The sequence below is a fragment of the Gouania willdenowi genome, chromosome 11, assembly GCF_900634775.1.
Source record: "Gouania willdenowi chromosome 11, fGouWil2.1, whole genome shotgun sequence".
Taxonomy (NCBI): Eukaryota; Metazoa; Chordata; class Actinopteri; order Blenniiformes; family Gobiesocidae; genus Gouania; species Gouania willdenowi.
In genome coordinates, this window is record NC_041054.1 from 16,303,402 (window position 1) to 16,323,788 (window position 20,387).

A 20,387-nucleotide genomic window follows, 5' to 3' on the forward strand; every position below is an offset into this window, starting at 1 on the left:
TCAATGTACATTTTTGACTCACATCGACCTTGCATAAAACCAGCTGATAATTGAAATCACCACGTTTCAAAGCATTTAGAGCTCTATATTATGTGTTGTATGCATCGTGGCTGTGAATCAGAGACTTACACTCTTACATTATCTTACCTCGAATCTCCCCTTTTCTTCAAATTTAGCAGGGGTCCGGTGTTCAATTTCCCACAACAGATCTTTCATCTCCAGCACCCATGCTTGGTTACTGTTGCTATGCATGGCGGATCCTTGCCGTAACCGGTGCATCCAATAGGCATGTCAGAGCAGCCAGGGAGTCTAAAAACAGCCCACTATATCACAGCATATAACAAGAAAGGTTTCATCAGTGTTCCCTCCAAATGTCAGAGCAGCTTTAATAATCCACTCAACAGATATGCATGTGAATGCACACTATTGGGAATACATATGCCTTGCCTTTTGGCTTGGGCTGCATTTTTTTCCTCATTTCTTTATTTCTCTGCTTTTATTCCTCACATATAAAGTGACTATTCTTTGTATTTTTGTTGAATAGCTTTTCTCCTGTGACTTAATCTATTCTAATAGGGTTCCATCCCTGTCACATTTCTGCCCAACTTTTCTGTCACAGAGTTTGGAATGGCTCAGAGTGCTGTAACATCAGTGACTGTCTTTTTAGAGTTGAGGCGTTACCCACAGGAGGCTCTTTAACATCCTTGGAGCTCACAGAGCTTGACGAAGCCCTCTTGTTAAGCACAGTGAAGCAGAACAACTTATGTAACGTTGTTAGTGTAGCTTTTATATGTCAGACCACCCTTTACTTCTTTCTGGGCATACAGATAGTTTCACGCCAACACAGCACACAGAAATTAGCTCACCAGGAAGAAAGAAGGAAATATGGTGAATATTTTATAGGAAAGGAGGATAAATTAAAGTAATCATAGGATTGAGATGCATATAAAAAACCCACAATATTATGTAATTGAAGAAAGGAGAGATTCAGAATGTTGAAGCAATATGCAACCCATGACATTAATGCATTTTAAAGAGAGACTAAACCCTAAAACAAACCTATTTGGGTATGATTTTTTGATTGATTCTTGTCCAACTCTTGACATTTGAGTGAAAGTATTTAATTGTGGAATGTTTTGTTGTAAAAATGTAAGCGTGACTGCCCTCTATGGGTTGAAACCCAGCTTTTGAAATTAAATTTTGCTAAATGGCTGAGAATGGTGGTTTGTGGCGTTTTTCTACCATAGAAAGTCTTCAGTGAAATAGCATTTTAATTTGATAATTTAGTGCTTACTTGCATGTTATCCACTTTCTTGGACTTTATGATTTTATTTCTAAAAGACCAGGAACATAACCGTGGATAGATTTTGACCTTGCACTTACCATGAAACAAGAAATTGGAATTGGAAAATGTTTATCCTGGGATTAGATGCCACTATCAGCCAGTTTACTATAGATACACGCATGCCTTCAGGCTTAAGGAGAAATACATTTTAAAACAAGAGCACTCAGAGCAAACATCCTCAAATATGCCAAATATCTTCTTTGCCAGATCTTGGCAGTTAACTTGATCAGTGATCCTGATCACGAGACCATGATTATTCCATCTTTAAAGGCTTGGAAGAATTTTTTTTATCCCTATTAATAACTATACAATAGTTCCAAATGTATGGGCACCCCCATTTTTTCAGAAAAAATGGCAATAAAATGTGCAATCTGGATGAAACTCTGTGAGGTCATTGATGTACCAACTCATCAGTATACTGCTCCAGATCTCCCTTACAATTTTATGGAATCTTCCAATGGCGTAAGGTTATATTTTTTTCAAAAATCTAGTACTTTAGACGTAATCCTGCTAAGAGTAAAACAAAAAAAGAAATATATGCTGGTAAAAATATTAGCCCCTTAGTGGAAGCAACAAGTAAAATCTATTACGCTATTATGGGAGCCATATCCCTTTAACCTCATAAAACTGAAAGATAATAAAACCAAGGCCAAAAACCGAAAAACATGAAATAGATTTTATGCAAATTATTAGTCCCATTGCATTTATGGCTCTGACTGTGTACTAACCTCACTAAAATGAAAACATTGCATTTGTATAAATTAATATTAATGCTTCAAAGAATAAATCAATTAAAATATATTTTTAAAATATGAAATATGAAATGTTTTACTTGACCCACTCACACATTACGGTAAATAATATTGTACAGACCTATAACTCACTGAGCTGCTGAAAGAGAGTCAAATTAAGTATGTTCTCTCATTAAAACACAAAGTGCCTTCTCTTTATTTATTATCCAAACATGTTCATGGAGATGTGTGCTTTGATTGTGGCGTGGGGCATTTCTTGCACGCTCTGTTTTAATGCCATCCGAGTAATGATCTTTATAACGCTGACCAAGTACAGTCGTGAAGTGCTGAGGATCTCTGTGTTGACGGAGGGCTACACGTAACTACAGTTTTGATGTGACACAGAAACATAAATCACACTTACGTGCCCCGTCTCAAACTCTGCTCAGAAAATGCTTTAGGCAAGGCAAATGTATTTGTATAGCGCATTTCATACACACGGCAACTCAACGTGCTTTACATGATCAAAAGGTGCAACAGAAAACATCCAACAGCTTAAAAATCAATAAGAACATTAAAATCAGCAGCAAAAAAACATTTAAAATCATCAACCAAAAATCTCTCTCTCAATCATAGGCAGTAGAGAAAAAGAGTGAATTTAACTTTGATTTAAAAATGTTCATATTGGATGCTGACTTCAGTTCTGCTGGCAGTTTGTTCCACTTCTTTGCAGCTTGACAACTAAACGCAGCATCACCATGTTTACTGTGAGCTCAGGGCTCCACTATCTGACCTGTGTCCATAGATCTGAGAGACCTGCTGGGTTCATACCTGACTAACATCTCTCTGATGTATTCTGGACCAAACCCATTCACAGATTTATACAACAGCAGCAGAACTTTAAAGTCTATTCTGATGCTGACTGAGAGCCAGTGTAAAGACTTTAAAACTGGAGTAATGTGCTCTGACCTCTTTGTTCTGGTTAAGACCCGAGCTAGCGTTCTGAACCAGCTGTAGCTGTTTGATCCTCTTTTGGGGGATTCCTATCAGAAGACCATTACAATAGTCCAGTCTGCTGGAGATAAAAGCATGGACCAGTTTCTTCTGATCTTTCTGAGTCGTTAAACCTTCCTCTCTGGAGATGTTATTTAGTAGTAGAAGGCTGTTTTTGTGATATATTTGATCTGACTGCTGAATGTCAGATCTGAGTCAATCAGAACAACAAGGTTTTTGACTTTGTCTTTAGCTTTTAAAGATCGAGACTCAAGGTACTCACTGACAGCAGTCCTTTTTTCCTTGTTACTAGAGACAATCACCTCCATCTTATTATGATTAAGTTGAAGGAAGTTTTCACTCATCCAGCAGTTTACTTTTTCTAAGCAGTCACCCAACACCTCTATGGGACCATAGTTATCTGGGTTCAGTGATAGATTAAGTTGTCATCGGCGTAGCTCTGATAATCAACCTTACAGTTTTGTAAAATGTGTCCTAAAGGAAGCATATAAAGGCTAAACAAAAGGGGTCCAAGATCAGAGCCCTGAGGAACCCCACAGGACATTGGTTATCTGTCAGATTCAAAGTGTCGCTCCTCTAAGTGGGACTTAAACCATTGCATTACTTTTCCGTTTAGTCCAACCCACGTTTGCAATCTATGGAACAAAATTGTATGGTCCACAGTGTCAAATACAGCACTTAGATCCAATGGAATGAGAACAGACACTTTTCCTAAATCAGTGTTCAACCTTGATAAGAGCAGTTTCTGTGCTTTGATGAAAACGAAAGCCTGACTGAAATGTATCAAATATTTTGTTGAATGTTAAGAATTGACTCAGTTGGTTGAAGACCACCTTCTCAATGATCTTGGTCATGAATCAAAGGTTGCTGATTGGTCTATAGTTAGCCAGTATAGAGGAGTCCAGTGTTCTCTTTTTTTTTAACAAAGCTTTAGTGCAGATGTGTTGAAATACAGCCGCTTCATTAGTCCGCGAACAAGTTGGCCTGTTTCCAGTGTGTGCTCTGACCATGGTGTTTGGTCCCGTCATCTCAACATCTTATTTCGTTTGCCTTGTTTTGGAAGAGAAATAACAAATTGCACTTTGAGCCATTTTCGGCCAAAGAAATTCAGTCGCTGGAATTTCAGTGTATCACTAGTAATCACTACGTCACAGTTTGTCAAACATGTACACCTCCTCAAGCGTGCATTTAAAGAGTAACTAAACCCCTGCTTTTTCTTAACCTGCCACTAGGAAGGAAATAAACAAAATGTCTATGGGCGGGGCTCCTGTAGCACTTGAGACACGCCCAGTCTATACTATAAAATCTCCAATGAACAGTCTATGCTATGCTAACTAGCTACTCAAAACTCACTATACCTCTCTATTCACTCTTTTTACAATCCAACCTACTCACCACAGATTGTAGAGCCCACAGGTGCTAGTTTTTATAAAAGGGGCGGGGCTAACGGTGCTTGTTTGTGATGCAAGATGGTCCCAAAACATCACATTATCTTGTTCTCAGGAATAGCAAAGATCACTTGTAATAGCTTGGGTTTCAACCCATAGAGGGTAGTGACTCTGACATTTTCCAACAAAATATGCCAAATTGAAATACTTTGACTAAAATGTAAAGAGTTGGACCAGGATCAATCAACAACACTACTTTATACCCAAATACATTTGTGATCAGCAGAAAAAAGCGGTTTAAAGTGCTTTTTACTGCATATGCGGCTTCTAAATGGCCTCTCATTCCTCCTAGTAAAGATTACATATCATGATATTTCAGTTAAGCTGTCTTTGTTGTTAAGGTTGTGTATCCCTTTAAAACAAACAGGAAGCAGCGTTTGATATAGCAGGGATAACACAAAGACAGCAGCCACTTATAATGCTACAGATGAATAAAGGCAATACAACTAGAAATCATGGGATACATATGTTTTAAAAGGTAATAAGAAGAGACAACTGTATAACTGATTAGCATTGTAGGGAGGATAGGGTAAATGTATAGACACACTGAGGGGGATAAGCTTATGTGGGAGCGCACCGGCTGGGCTATTGGTGCAATGCAGAAAGCATCGCTATGGAAACGAGAGGAGGAACAGTGCAGAAGGGGAGGAGGGGATTAAATAGGAGGGAAGAGATCACTGCTTTGCTCCATAGAGGGAGGGGGATGGGTTACTTTTTAATGGGAGGAGAGAGTGTGGTGGACAAATACGTAATAATGTTGTGCTGATGAGAAGTTAAACGAGACGTCCCATCAGAGACTTCCCAGCGATGTAATACAAATGTGTCTTATATGGGTGTCATAAACACATGTGCCATCACCATAAACACACCTCAATGGCACCAAAGTTAGTTGACACTTGTTTAGATAAATAACATTTGAACGCTCAAGGATGTGTGGCTATAAATCAGCGTCAAAGTTGGTGTTGGAGGTTGAAACTAACTTTCAAAGTGAAACAGTTTCCGTGTCGACAGAAAAATAGTGTTTTAAAAAACGAAAAAAGTGATGGGAGATGTGACTGGTCTGTCGCCATGGCTCCAGTTGTCTCAGGTGGCCTTGTCTGGGTCCAGATACAAGGGAGGGGGTTGCTATGGCAGCAGCAGTGCATGGACTTTGTCTGGGTATCGTGCCACCAACACACACTCATAGGCTTTGTCTCTCACACACTTCCATAAACACGGTGCGTGTTGAAACTATTCCTGTCTGCAGGAGTATAAATAGAAGGCAGCAGAAGACGGCACCCCTCTGCTTTGCTCCAGCACCCATGGGTCTCCATCAGGCTCATCTTCCTCCGCTCATCACTTTACAACTTCTTTTCTTTTCACTCCGTCTCTTTCACTGTTTCAATGGCTGTGTTAACTAGATTGTTTATATTTTTGATGACAGCGTGTCAGTGGGATCTGTATCGTGAGGTTGTTTGATGGCAATTAATCTGTTCACATTATTGACTGTACCTAGAAGAAGCAACTTTATTTATCTTATTTTATTTTTTCTCTTTTTTCTTTTTCGTTTTATTCCATTTCTCCATTTTTTTTTTCTTTTTTGTTAATTTTTTTTCCTTTTTATTAATTTTTTGAGCAACTTTAGTCCATCATACCTATTCAGTCCCCATATCTCCTTGCTTAAACTATGGATGTAACTTCTGCATTCATGAAGTAGACCTGGCATTTATAATGATGACCACCACTATTTATCGCTAGAACTGCTAAGTGAATGAAAGAAATGGAAAAGGAACTGTTCCACCTTATACAGATAATTTTGTCCTACGGGTGCCTTTATATTCTTAATATATGAAAAGACGGTCTAAAGAAGTAGCCGAAACAGAAAAGTAAAAAAGAAAGTATTTTCAGGTGTGTTTTAGACGGCATTGTGTTTCCAAAGTGACAAAGTCAAAGGTTTTAAGCCTTATATTTGTACCAAACTAATGCTAAAACTTCTGATTTATCCCTGATGTACTCCTGGAACTGCTGTCTATCCATTTGAATGTCCTTAATGATCTGTTATAAATATTAATCAATGTAGTATTCAAGTCTTAGATTTAGATCTACATGCAGGGTTGCCTCAGATCCTTAAAATTCTTGAAAGGCGTTCAATTAATTAATCTTAAAATGAAGCCTTAATTGTCATTAAAATGTCTTAAATCAAAGTGTCAAAACTCTTAAATCTTAATATATAAGTATGATTTTATGTTTATTGTAATTAGTCTCACATTTGAAAATATATTAGAATGTACAATTTACCGTGACATTGTGCAATCACGACAGTGGAACCAACTACAAAACAGTGATATGGTTGCTTATAGCAACCTTCAACAACATGGGGACATATAAATTGAACAAAAATAGCCCCCCCCCAACTATGTTTACTGTGAAATTGGTCGTAAATTTAATTTCAAATGGCAATAAAAAGTCTTGAATTAAATTTGACTGAAGCTGTAGGAACCATGTATAGATAATACAATATTTTTTTTGTAGTCAACGGGAGGATCATAAACACTAAATAATTAGTTTTCAATATATTAGAGCTTATGGAGTTACCTTAAAGGAAGCGACGCTAGGATGATTATAGGTTTCTGTTGCTTTCTTTTCTCCTGTGACCACACTGACAGTCTGTAGTCCTGGCGCCTCTCATTTAGATGCTGAGGGTGTAAATGTTACAGAGATGTCAATGTAAGCCAGCTCTGCCTTATGTCAGCATGACATTCTGTGTGTCTGTGACTTCTTCTCTGTGTCTTCTCGGTTCAGCACAAAATGTCTGATTGGGATTAGAATGTGATACTTCCGTTTTGTTTTATAGTTGTAGAGTAGATTTAAGATTTATTTTTAGCCTACTATAATCCATTCCCTGTATAGTTTCTTGTTTAATGAATTAAAAAGAACAATTTTAGATCTATGACAGTTGAATTACATTTTATAAGTAGAGTAATTATAATGAAAATGCAGAATAAAATGGTAGGAAGACAATTTGTCTTCAAATTATAATTTGATTTTAGCTTTCAATATCTAAATGGACAATCAAGGCAGGGAAAAAGATTGTTTAATATAGTTGGAGTAAAACAAGTGTCTATAATAGAAACCCCAGAGGAAAGCAGGAAAACACAGATGAGGACAAAATAAATGGTGGTAGAATGACGCACCAGAAGCATCAAGGATGTGACTCTAATGAAACATTAGGGCTGCACGAACAAGTCCAATTTATTAATGCACCAGAGACTATGGGTCAGTGTTGATTTGTATCAATGCTAGGAATTTTATAGTATAATTTAATTATAGTCAAATATATAAATATGACTGACATATCCCAAATGTTGTAGATTTGAATGCCAAATATTTTTTTTCAAAAATGCAACCAAACCACTGTAATTGCCAATGTTTTCCTTAGTAACCATGAAATATTTACCTAAAGCAAAATTAATTGATACACTAGGTCTTTGTGATACATCATTATTGACAATTTGGATTGTTCATAGTTGTACAATTGAAATGTCCTACAAAATAAAAGCTCTGTGTTCAGGGTTGAGCTCAAGTAGCTGCAAAGTAATTGACATACTGTATCTGTTGACAGTCTGAAGTTGCATTCAAGCATCTCCTAGTTTGTATTTTGTTGCCAAAAATAAATGTCATCGTTACCGGTACATGTTAGCACCGTGCGCGCGCTTCACTATATATCGCGGCAGCCAATGAGGAGGCTTCTTCTCGGGCTCTGCTCACCTCTCTTTTTTCTAAATCCTGTGATTGGAGCTGGAGGGGCTTTATTAACTAAAATACTTAATTATAAGGCACAGACAGCACGCAGATGTACGATTACTTTTACAATATACTATATGATGCTAATAAGAATATTCTTTTAATTAAAGAAAATAATTTGAGTACCCCAGCTTTGACATTACATTGATTTTGTCCAACTTTTACCAATGTTTTCGAGCACATATTTGAATGGTGAGGGAAACTAACAATAGCTCTATAGGAAACCCATGTAAACACAGGGAGAACATGCAAACATTGCACTGAAAGGAGTCAGGTTCACCTCTAGAATTCAAACCCAGACGTTCCTGATGTGAGACCAACTTTGTAACACTTGCACGATGAGTTGTATAGCTACTGTATGTTACTGAGGTGCAAGATGGACCATTACAAACAATTACTGTATGGCAGCAGCAGATTATTGAATTGAGTGGAAGTTTCCCCTCCATCTACGGCACTTCTTTATCAATCATGTGAGAACTATGGTGGGATAATGAGATGAATGTGCACTGGCGTACAACTCTACTGATCACACTGCTATGGTTGTACTCTGCTGCTTTACCAGCACCAGAGGTTTTACACAGATATACAGTGTCATTAGACAAAGATGATGTCCTCAAGGCTTCTTCTGCTCACCTCTAATCTCTTAGCGTCAGCAAAGCTTCTCATCATGCAGCTTCAAGATTTTCTATTTCCCTGCACTTGGTCCTTTAGCGCTCTGCGCCAAATTGTGCACATTTCCATCTCACATGGAGTCACAGAAGTGTCCCTAAAGGGTGATTGCCCTATTCACACCAGCCATTGCAAAGCAAACCCTGCTAGTTCAGAATGGATTGCTGTAAATCCTGCTGAGTAGAAAAAGACTTTTCACTAAAGCAGATCCCAGTGGATTGTGGGTAGGATTGTTGTTTAATGAAACTAGCTCAACAACCACAACCAAAGGGACTGATTTTTATGTATCTTTTGTTTGAGTGAGTGATTTAAATAATTTTCAGTTTGTAGACCAACTTTATTTAAAAAAAAAAAAAAAGTATTTGTACTGTTTATATAACCCTTGTTTTAACCAAACGTTGTTCCCTGTAAAATGCCTTATTGTTTTAGATCGTCTGTCTGTCATTCTTGTAGTTCCACTTTAGTGGCTTATTGTCACTGGCCCTGTGTAATACACCTGAGCCTGCTGCTGTCCTCAGTGTATTATCCTTCTTAATGAAAGCGCTGTGACCTCTGTGTTCTCCAGACGGCGGGACAAAGAAGCTTCGCAGCACCATCCGACGGAGTACTGAGACGGGGATTGCGGTGGAGATGAGGAACAGAGTGACACGGCAAGGCAGCAAGGACTCAACCGATGGCAGCACCAACTCCAATAGTTCAGATGGAACGTTAGTGTGCCATTAGCGTATTCCACCATTTCCCAGCTGTTTGTGCACAGTTGATATTCATCCCTTGTCATGCCATGTGCTTCCTCTCAGGTTCGTCTTCCCCACTACGCGCCTCGGTCCTGAGAGCCAGTTCAGTGACTTCCTTGATGGACTTGGACCAGCTCAGATCGTAGGTCGGCAAACACTGGCAACTCCTTCCATGGGTAAGCCTGGAGTCCACGGACACAGGGAGAAAAGCCCATGTTGAGCATGATTCCAAACTGTACTTTACAGAACCTCCCCAATATAACCTAAGCAGAATGTATACAAAGGTTATATAACGATATATAGAACTATATAGCAATAGAACGATCAAAAACACATGTAGCAGTAATGTAGAAAAATAAACGTTACCCAAAAAATGGTTAGCTGTCTTGATACAATAAAGATTATTGTGATATCTACTGATAATTTATAAATTAAATGAATATGTAAAATAATAAGAGTTTATAAAACCAAACTGAGATGCTACGGAAGAAAATAATCCCTTTTACTTTTTTCTTGTTGCTCTTTTAGCCATCTATTATTCTTCTGATTACCAGTACTTGATTGACCCAATTTATCACCATGTGTTGGTGTGGATCTAAAGATGCTCTGCTGTGTAAACAAAGGCCAGTAATACTTAAATTGAAGTTTAATACATAAGGCTGACATTATTATGTATTAAGCAGGAATAAGGAGTTTTGAAGGCTGTCATTAAGTGTGGTTTGTTACCCTAACCCCAAACCCTAACCTTAACCCTACCTACCCCACTAGATCCCTCCACCTAACCAAACAAAATGCCAACGTAGATCCAAATGTGTCACAATTTAGCGAAAGGTAAAAGGGCAGTTCCTGGGCTTGCAGTAGCGTTTTTTTTTTTTTTTTTTTGCACATATACTGGTATACGATGCACTGGCACGCCTTGGGATGTGGGATAAAACTCATACTGGGCTTTACCTTAGACACGTTAATCCCAAATACCTGCTTTAGGTACTACCATTCACTCATTCCCTGTTCACAGCCACCACCATTATAGCTAAGCTTTACACTTGTCACTATACTGGCTGGATTACACAACATAATAAGCACAATATATTCTACAACCTCACATCTCACCCTCACTGCAAAGCAGTCTATTCTTCCCCACCTTTTCTATTTCCTGCCTTGAGTCTCTTCTCCCTGCTCCCTTTCCCCTCCCCTTCCCCCTCCCCCTCCACTTAGGTGTAACACTGCTCTCCATTTTTATATCCTCCTTATAATAAAAGATTTCTTACCCTTCCTTAGGGAGGACTGGTGATGGTCACAATTAAGCAATAAAATAAATCAATGTATTTTATTGCAATAACAAAATATGCATTGCTGTCTCATAATGATTGCACTTCCTGTGGTGTTGACCTTTGACAGCATGTGCAGACAAGTAAAAAAAAAAAAAAAAAACAATTTAGCGAAAGGTGTCATAATTTAATGACAGCCTTCATGACACCTTATTCATGCCAAATACAGATAATGTCAGCGTTATGTATAAAACTTGAAATAAAAGCAAAAGGTTCACTTCTCTTTTCTTGACAAAGAACATGTCCTCGAGTTTAATGACTCCACGGATTGAACACCTGTGGTTTAATCCTCACCTTTGGTAAGAGTCACTGTTGGAACAGGTTTGAAACATGGGTGTTTTCTACTTCTTCTGAAAGTGAAGTGGCTGGTGGCAAAGCTTCACCTTGTCTTAGGATCAGAGGATGCAACGTCTGTCTGGAATATAGTCTGTTACTGTCATTATTCCTTCAAGTAAAACATTTTCTACCAACTATAAAAACCCAGAGGATGACACACAGTTTCAGACTTGGCTACAATATTGTAGTCATGGCTAAATGAACAGATGTCAGATGATCTAATTCAACCTTTCCACTCAATCAGCCACATGATGGCTGTATAAACAACAAACCATTCAATGATTGTATATTTTCACTCAGCACAGATGCGGTTAATGTTGTATGAAGCATTAAAGGTCAGTGCTGACAGGAAATAACACATCTACGTTTTAAGTGGTTCCACAGGCTGTAGCTCTGTGTTGCCCTCTGCTGTCCAAACTGCAGTATAACAGTTCAGAATCTCACTGACTGTTATTGTGAAAGGTTTTGATGTTTTTGCATTTGTCACATTGAAGGGGACGTCAATGTAGGCATGGTCGACCGAGGGGGACAACTGGAAGTGGAGGTCAACCAGGCCAGAGGGCTGACCCCCAAACCAGGCTCCAAGCACATACCAGGTACTGATCAGTGTGCAGCCTGCGGGGGCTGAGGGAGGCTCATTTGTATTTATGTGTATTTTACACCTGCAGCAACCTACGTGAAGGTGTACGTGTTAGAGAATGGAATGTGCTTGGCCAAGAAGAAAACCAAAGTAGTGAAGAGGAATCTAGACCCCACCTACCAGCAGGCTCTGTTGTTTGATGAGAGTCCTCAGGGTAAAGTCCTGCAGGTACGACTTTCACTTTACTCGTTGCATACATCAAGTGGGCATTTACCTGCCTTTGATTATTTCATTCACTGTTGGATTATTATATTTTTTTCATAACCGTTGAACCTTTTTCCCTGAAAAGTCATGCTGCAGTATAGTCAGTTTGTTAGTTTAATTTCAAATATGTAATGCAAAATTACAATAATTGTATTTTCAAGTCTAGATATTCTCCCCAAGTGAATCAAAGTTCCTAATTTCAGAAGCTTCCCTATAAGGTATATATAGTATACCCTCACAAGAAAACAAATAATAATCCATCTATCAATTTCCTTTTTCAGGGTCACGGGGGTCTGCTGGTGCCTATCTCCAGCTCTCATTGGGCGTGAGGCACTTATCGCTCCCAAGGGTACACCTCCCAAGGGTACACCCTTGGGAGGGCGCCAGTCCCTCTTAGGGCAACACACACACAAACAAGTCACTCCTATGGGTAATTTAGAGACTCCAATCAACAGTTATGTATTTGGATAGTGGGAGGAAACCGGAGTACCCGGAGAAAACTCATACAAGCACGAGGAGAACAGGCAAACTCCACACAGAAAGGTCCCAAGTGTCCACTCCGGGTCTTGAATCGAGGACCTTTTTGCTGTGAGGGAGACGTGCTAACCACTATGTAATTTGATTGGACAAGAGGCATACCATGAGTGCTGATATAGAGTATAACAGCACTGGGACTTTTTACTGACATTATCACTGTTCAGGCATTTTAGGAACCGTTAATGACAACAGCTTTGTCTCCTTTCCAGTTGTAGACCTATTTGTTTAAATACATGAATTATTAAACAAATCATAGTCTCTTGTCGCTTAATACTGTTAATAAAATGCGCTTGTAGAACTGTTGTATAAAAGCAATATCACTCGTTCTGTGACCAAATCACACCAGTGCTGATATTTCAGTACAACAGCACAAGTTCCCTCTTGTGTGATAGTGTTTAATTAAAGCAATATCACACAAGAGGTAAAAAAGTACAGCGAAAAAACATTTTTTTTCTAAATGTATTGCGTTTAGTTTATTTCAAATATAATTGGTGTTTATAAAGTGTGGTAACGTCTTGTGCGTCATGTCCTCTCTCTTCAGGTAATAGTGTGGGGGGATTACGGGCGTATGGACCACAAGTGCTTCATGGGAATGGCTCAGATCCTCTTAGAGGACTTGGACCTGTCTGCCACAGTCAGCGGCTGGTACAAGCTGTTCCCTACCTCCTCTCTGGCAGACCCCAGCATTGGACCCCTGACCAGACGCCTCTCCCAGTCCTCCCTGGAGAGCGCCACCAGCCCTTCCTGCACCTAAACCCCCCCCCAGGACACCTTCACACGCACGAGCACAGGCGGAGTCACATGGACACAGACGAGTGTACTGTATATACTCTGTAAACTGTAATGTGACATGTGTACGTGTCGTACATGCTGCCATATTTATGCTATTACTGGACAACACTTCCTGTTTTACATTCACATGTTTATCTACTAACGAGTGAGGGCAAAATCCTCCACACAGGCGGCGTTTTACACACACATGTAGCATTTTGACACCTCTGCTCCAACATTTCACTTCACAAAGCCAGGATTCACAAGGTGCCATGAACTCCTAGAACAACTTCCTAGAATTACATGGCACGATTCATCCCAGAGCCCATTCCAACGCCACTTCCTAAACTCTCTATGCCAAACTTGAGAAAAAAAAACACACTTTATTTTTAAAAAACCAAAGCAATTGTTCTAGTTGTTGATAAAATCAGTAGTAGGGAAAATAGTAAATACAATATACACTATGGATATGTAGCAGAGTCGATGACTTAGATGTAATGCAAAAAAGAACACACACACACACACACACACACACACACACACACACACACACACACACACACACACACACACACACACACACACACACACACACACACACACACACACACACAGAGGCTTGGTTATTCACATAATGGCTATTATGTGAGGTAGCAACACTGCTAAACTATAATTTAGTGCATAATTTATACATAGATATATACAAGTATTGATATATATATCTATATGAATAATTACAAGCTTATTTGTTTTTATATACATGTATTAGCTGCATTCTGCATGTTTGCTTGCGAGAAGTGCTTAATTCTTTTCGTCAGCTTGCCTTTACCAGTGTAACAGGTGGAGTTCAGCTTCTTCGCGTTGCAGTTAATGAAAGAGGAAGTGATGGCTTTGGTGACAGGGTGACTATCATGGCAGTCTGCAGAGAATGACGGTAAATTTGCCAGCAACACACTGGCTAATAAACACACAAACACGACCCTGCCATCTGAGCAGAAGCACGAAAGCATCCTGGGAAATAATCCCTCTTATCCAAAAAGATGTCAAACTCCTCGACAGGTGCAACTTGTTGTAAAGGTCTAACGCAGACGTCAAATAGCTTTTGATGTATTTTGGTTTTTGGTAGTAATGTTTTCCTAGCATACGCGCTAACCTGCCCAATGTGGTAGATGTGCCGTACTTCCTTCAGGTGCAACATGTGAGCGACTCACTCAGCATTACTGCTAAATGTTTCCTGTCTGGCGGGCGATGTGCTTGTATATGCGATGGCACTTTAATGTCAAAAAGTATTTTGGAGTTTTAAAACTTACAGGGGTTGATTACAGTAACTCTTCCTAAGATGATTGCTTTGAGATGCGTTTTGGACTTTTTAAATTAAAATGTGACACGAGAATATTTTCATGTTAGTGTAGTTGGTTTCCTGCAGGCTTACACTGAACAATTACCAGAAGAGGTCTATATTAGCAGAAAATTCAATAGAAATCTTTTTAAGAATAATGGTAGTGATACCTCAAATATTGCAGCACTGTTTCTCTTTAAACAAGTACAGATGTTTACACTTTTTTAAGACCAATACTCATTTTGTGTTAGCAGATAACAGAATTACAACCCTGATGTAGTGATTGTTTGGTATTGCAGTCACTCTCGTTAATGGAGACCTTTGTTGGCTCACTTTAGGTTTTTCTTCTGTTGTGTCATCCCTCTAGCCTGCGTTAGCTCGGCCCTTCCGTCGTAAACACTTGTTGAACTAAAGGGAAACGCTGCTTTCTCGCCTCCTGCTGTTTATTCAACCATTCTTGGAAGTGAAGTTAAAAGTCTTGTTTGCTTCAGCTTCTGCTCAATCTTTACATTTTACCTTCACTTAAATGAAGTAATTCTATGTACCTTATTGATTCTTATCTATCTTTGTAAGTAGTTGACTTGATGTAAATACAAGGACTGGATGTACGTGCACACATCCGCTAAAGTGTGAGGCTAAGGTTGAGTAAACGAAGGTAAATGAAATGATCACAAAAAGAGAAGAAGAAGAAAATATAGCCCCAATACTCGAGTACTTGAGTAACTTCCTACTGATTGTTTCACACCTTGGTTGTAAACATCATGGTATTCCAATGTGTTTCAGCTTTTATGGATATCGTCGTCGTGTATTTACTGACCCTTAATATGAGCAGTTTTAATGATATGAAAGGAGTTGATGCAAAGACATGTATTGTAATTCTATAAATAGTCTACGTTTGGCAAGCAGAAAATGTTCTGCCAAATTTGTTGACACATTTTTCTTCCTGCAACAAAGAGGGGTTTGTTTGAATATTGCCTTTCTTCACAGTGTAGTGTGTGTGTGTGTTTGTTGTAGCATGTGTTGTACAATGAATGGCAGGACAGCATGTGGAGAATGAAGGAGAGGAAGGTTAAAGATGTTACATGTCAACTGAAAAGTCACTTTAAAAGATTGGGACCATGATGAAAACGTCAGGGTATTCAGATTAGCAACGTTTTCACGTGGTGTGGACTTTCATTTTGTAGCACAGATAGAGGGTTACTTTAGTGATTATTAATAGTATGCATTCTTAATTGTTTGGACACAATTTTTCTGTCCCGACTGGAAACTGATGAAACAATCTAAACACGTCAAAAAGGGCGCTAAAGCTACGTAGCTGTTAGCTGCAGCATTTCAGTGTGTTGTCAGAATTCATTAGTTTTATGATGTTGGGCTGTTAAAAAGGCATATTTAGACTCTGTAGGCTTGAATAAAAAGGAAATTGTTAAATGAACAGACAATAATTGGGGAAAAATGTGAAACGTTGGTTATTTAGGGGAAAGTGGGTGGTGTTAGCTTAGATTAGCTCATGTTAGCTCAACAGCAGTGAGCATGGATCTGAATGCAAAGGGCTGTGATTGCTGAGAATGTAAAACCCAAGAACTTGCTTGCTGTAGCTACACACTTATTCCACAATGAACCTTGTTTGAGTTTCCCAATCCTCAGTCAGCTGAAATAACTCCCGACTGTTGTCAAAAGCATATTTTATTTTTATAAGGTTAGACATTGTAGTTGAAGAAGGATAACGGAGATGGAGAATCCATGAGGGCAAAAAAACACGCCTTTCCACTTTTTTCTTCAAAAATGAGGGCTTGTTCAGTTTAAAAATGGCCTTAATTTAGTGTAGGAGACATTGCTTCACTATTGTAGCACACTACAAAAAAGTTTTGACAAATGTATTTTGCTTGGAATATTGTACCAATGTTACATATGTGTATATGTATAGTTTTCTGAATGTATTTCTAAATCCTTACACCAGACGGGAGTGCAATTTTATTTTTATTTTACTTGTTTGTTGGTCATCTTATTTACTATAGCCTATCGTTCGTACCTTTGAAGTCTTTCCAGAACTTTTATCTGACTGTTTACTGTATGTCTTACTGTCTGTGCTTTTAAAAGAGCCGCTCTGTGTTCCAAACGAGCATGATTTTTGTCTGGCGAAATTGCATTTCTATTTATTTAAACTCGCCATGACAGGTTTTGGTGCAGAACCTCCAACACACACATTTACCCCATACTTTCTATTCGTGGAGCTGAAAAGCCGAAACAAATGTTTGCCGCATGGATATGCTGATGACTTCCTTGTATTTAAACCTCTAATGGTATAATTAATACCATGATTTTACCCAGAAAAGTCACTTTGTACAATACTGAGAGAATTTAGACGAAAGCAAAAAAAAAAATCTCTATTTTAACCAATGCTGTATCTTCTAGTAGCATGGACTTAGCCTTACATTACATTTTTCTGGCAATAACCACTATCTGTAGCCTCCTCTGTTGCCAGGGTTTCCCCCAACAGCCGGAGATCAGTCTGTGTCACAGGCTGGAAAACATTTCTAAGCACTTAAGCTGTTTTAATTCAACAGAGCATGCCTAGCCTTTTTCTTTTCTTCTTTAGAAAGCATGCTTTCTGTATCTCTTTGCCAGTGTAGCAGCTGTCAACAATATACAAAACACACACATGGCTGCTCAGCCAGGTGGGGGTGCATATTGCAAAGGTACTGCTGCAGAACATAAGGCCGTTTGTCTCCATAAACGTCTCTAAATGTCAGCACAAGTATGATAAGTAGCCATTCTGTGCTTTTAATACATCCGTCAGACTGAAGGAAGTCCACAGTTCGCTCCAAGTCCTCTGAATTGTCAAGACAACCCTTACTTCTACACAACCTGGCAAAAGCACAAACTCAAGTTTAAGCCAGTGCTTCAGCTTAAAGAATGAGGTGAATTTTGAGATAACGACACCCAATGGACTGCAATGGCTTTCCCAAGCACAGCTTTAGAGTGATGCATTGCATTTAAAAGCAAATGAAGACAACTCATTGAATTGATCAAATTATCCAGCCCAGTTAAATGAAAGTGTTAGTGTTGGTAAATGAGCGGTTGTCTTCTCTAAACTGGCCTTAAGCTTTTCATTAGTGTTAAGAGCAGATTTGAAAGGATGCAGTTTATGGCAAAGAAGAAAAAAAAGGAAGCTGTAATTTTCTACCTGTGCTTTGTAAATGTTTTCTATGTGCAGTATTTGATAATGTAAAACTGGTATTTTTGTGGTTTGTACGCTGCAAAATAAAGGTGCACGTAGTTTTGTAAAAAAACAAAGACAAATAATTTAAAAAAAAAAAAGCAAATAGAGCCAAACTGAGGAAGAAATGTATTTCGGATTAAGAAGCCTGTACTTGCATGCCCTTTGACATCTGGACACAATGTCAATAAAGTTTATTCGGATTATACACCATTCACCAATGTGTCTTCATTTGTTTAGTCTGATTTTGAAGACGGTTATACATTTCCCGGCCACTGGGGGACACTAAACAATATTTTAATTACTGCAATAACTGTTTTGTCCACTAGAGAGCAGTGAAAACCTGTTTATAAAGTAGTTGTAACATATTTCAGCCACTAGAGGCATCAAAATACATTTACATCACTACTGTATAAATAATTAAAATGTTTTGGAAGTTAATAAGGGAAACTCATTAATATTTATTAATGCACATTTTATTTGAAATCCAAGGTTAGGCCTTTCAAAGGGCAGGAGAAAAGAACCGGTAAAGTAAATGTTTTTTTAAAGTCGTTTTTTTTTGCAAAAATATAACTAATGTAGTCGAATAACCAATACACTTATTGCTGAATTAAAAAAAAATAATAATGCACAAATAGTTTTGCAATACATAGAAAGTATTTTAAAACAATGTTTACGTTTTTAACTTCTTTTAGTTTATTATTATCGAAGTTGCGTAGAATTAAAAACAAAGTACGGAAACCATTAACTCGTGTACTCAGCATTTATCAGTTTTCATCAAATACTGATAAATAAAAATGTTTACAATAAAATTGACACCAATCTAAAATAATACATTCATTTATTTGCTTTTATTTCACACAAAAAAAGCAAAGCAGATGAAAAAAAAGTATTGAGTTAAAGGCAACCCAATGGAAACTCATTATATCAATATATTTCCGCTGATTTAGCCCGGAATGCTTTTGGTTGGTCATTTGTTTCCTCTACAATGTTATTTAATAAATAAAATGGTGCAAATCAATAGCAAAGTGCTTATTAAGAGAGAAAAAAATGGTAAAACTGAGATTATTTACATGTAAGGCTTCATGCCTTTATCAGATAAATTATTTAGAAGCATCAAGACTGAGGAAAGCTTTGTGTGGGATGTCTAGAGGAGGATTAACTGGAACACTTTTTACCATTTGTCGTAGATTACAACAATCACTGTACGTAGCTCAGCCAGATCACCTGGAACTTCTTCATTCTTTTCACAGTTTACTGGAAATCGTTAATAAGTGAGATGGACCAAAAAAAAAAAAAAATAATAATAATAAACCCGACACAGTGCGTTTAACAGACCAACAGAGTCCAATACACGAGTCGCCAACACATTCAGGACAATTTCACTGAGACTTACTGTGTTGATCCAACACTGATTGAAAAGTACAGTTAAGACATTCAGAGAGACACATTCTTAAATAATGTTAATCCACATTCAGCACATTAACAATCAGAACGAGAGAGACATTCTTTACATGCAGATCTGTGGAAGCATCCGTTTTCGTGTCCGTCCTGCCTCTTATTTACACACATTCACCATCTTCCTAGTCTAGGTTTTTGACTTCATGTGCATGAGTGCTTGAATAGCAACATTCCATGCAAACATTTGACTTGTTAAAAAATATTCATCATGTGGCCCATGATGTGGAAATAGCACAGTGAATTGCAGTAGCAGTTTGTATTGAATATTAAATGGCTCTAATAAGAAGCATACTGGAATACTGTACAGCGTTATTAAAGCTCAATGTTTGTCTTTGGTTTCCAAAAAGCCAGTTTAGAACTTGTAGATACGTACGATTCGAGGTTATTGATTTGAAATAAAGCCCTATTGACATTTTAATTAGCAAAGCTTAAAGTAGCTTCAGATGCTATATCGTAAGCTAGCAATAAATAAACTTTTCAAAAGGTTAGTTATCATTAAATAGCTAGGTAATCTTGATATGGATGGAATTAATACCATTGATTTTTAAATGCAGCTAGATAATTTTCAAAAAGCTCTTTAAATGTACAAATGCCTAGTATAAAGACAAACGCACACTAGCCTAGCTTAGCCTAAACATGGAATCTTGATCGTAAATTATTAAGTAGTAGCGTCTCATATTCAAAGGTTTTAAAAATATACCCTCAAAATCTTAAGCCCTGTACACTTAAAAGTTGCCTGAACGTGAATTTGCGTATCGCTGAAATGCTAGCACTTTGCAAATGTTTGCTAGTAAATTAGCCACATTATTTAACTATTGTAAGCCCTTGAA

General features: G+C 38.1%; 1 protein-coding gene across 1 annotated transcript in view; it reads left to right on the forward strand.

Annotated features, from left to right (window-relative positions):
- rims3 (regulating synaptic membrane exocytosis 3) overlaps nucleotides 1-18,307 on the forward strand; it is a 55,674-nt gene extending 37,367 nt beyond the window's left edge. Inside the window, exons 3-7 of the mRNA XM_028461689.1 lie at nucleotides 9,556-9,697; nucleotides 9,788-9,900; nucleotides 11,883-11,984; nucleotides 12,057-12,196; nucleotides 13,311-18,307. Coding sequence (XP_028317490.1) covers nucleotides 9,556-9,697; nucleotides 9,788-9,900; nucleotides 11,883-11,984; nucleotides 12,057-12,196; nucleotides 13,311-13,523 — 710 coding nt within the window. The 3' untranslated portion in view covers nucleotides 13,524-18,307. The remainder of the gene's footprint in view (nucleotides 1-9,555; nucleotides 9,698-9,787; nucleotides 9,901-11,882; nucleotides 11,985-12,056; nucleotides 12,197-13,310) is intronic.
- The last annotated feature ends 2,080 nt before the right edge of the window (nucleotides 18,308-20,387 follow it).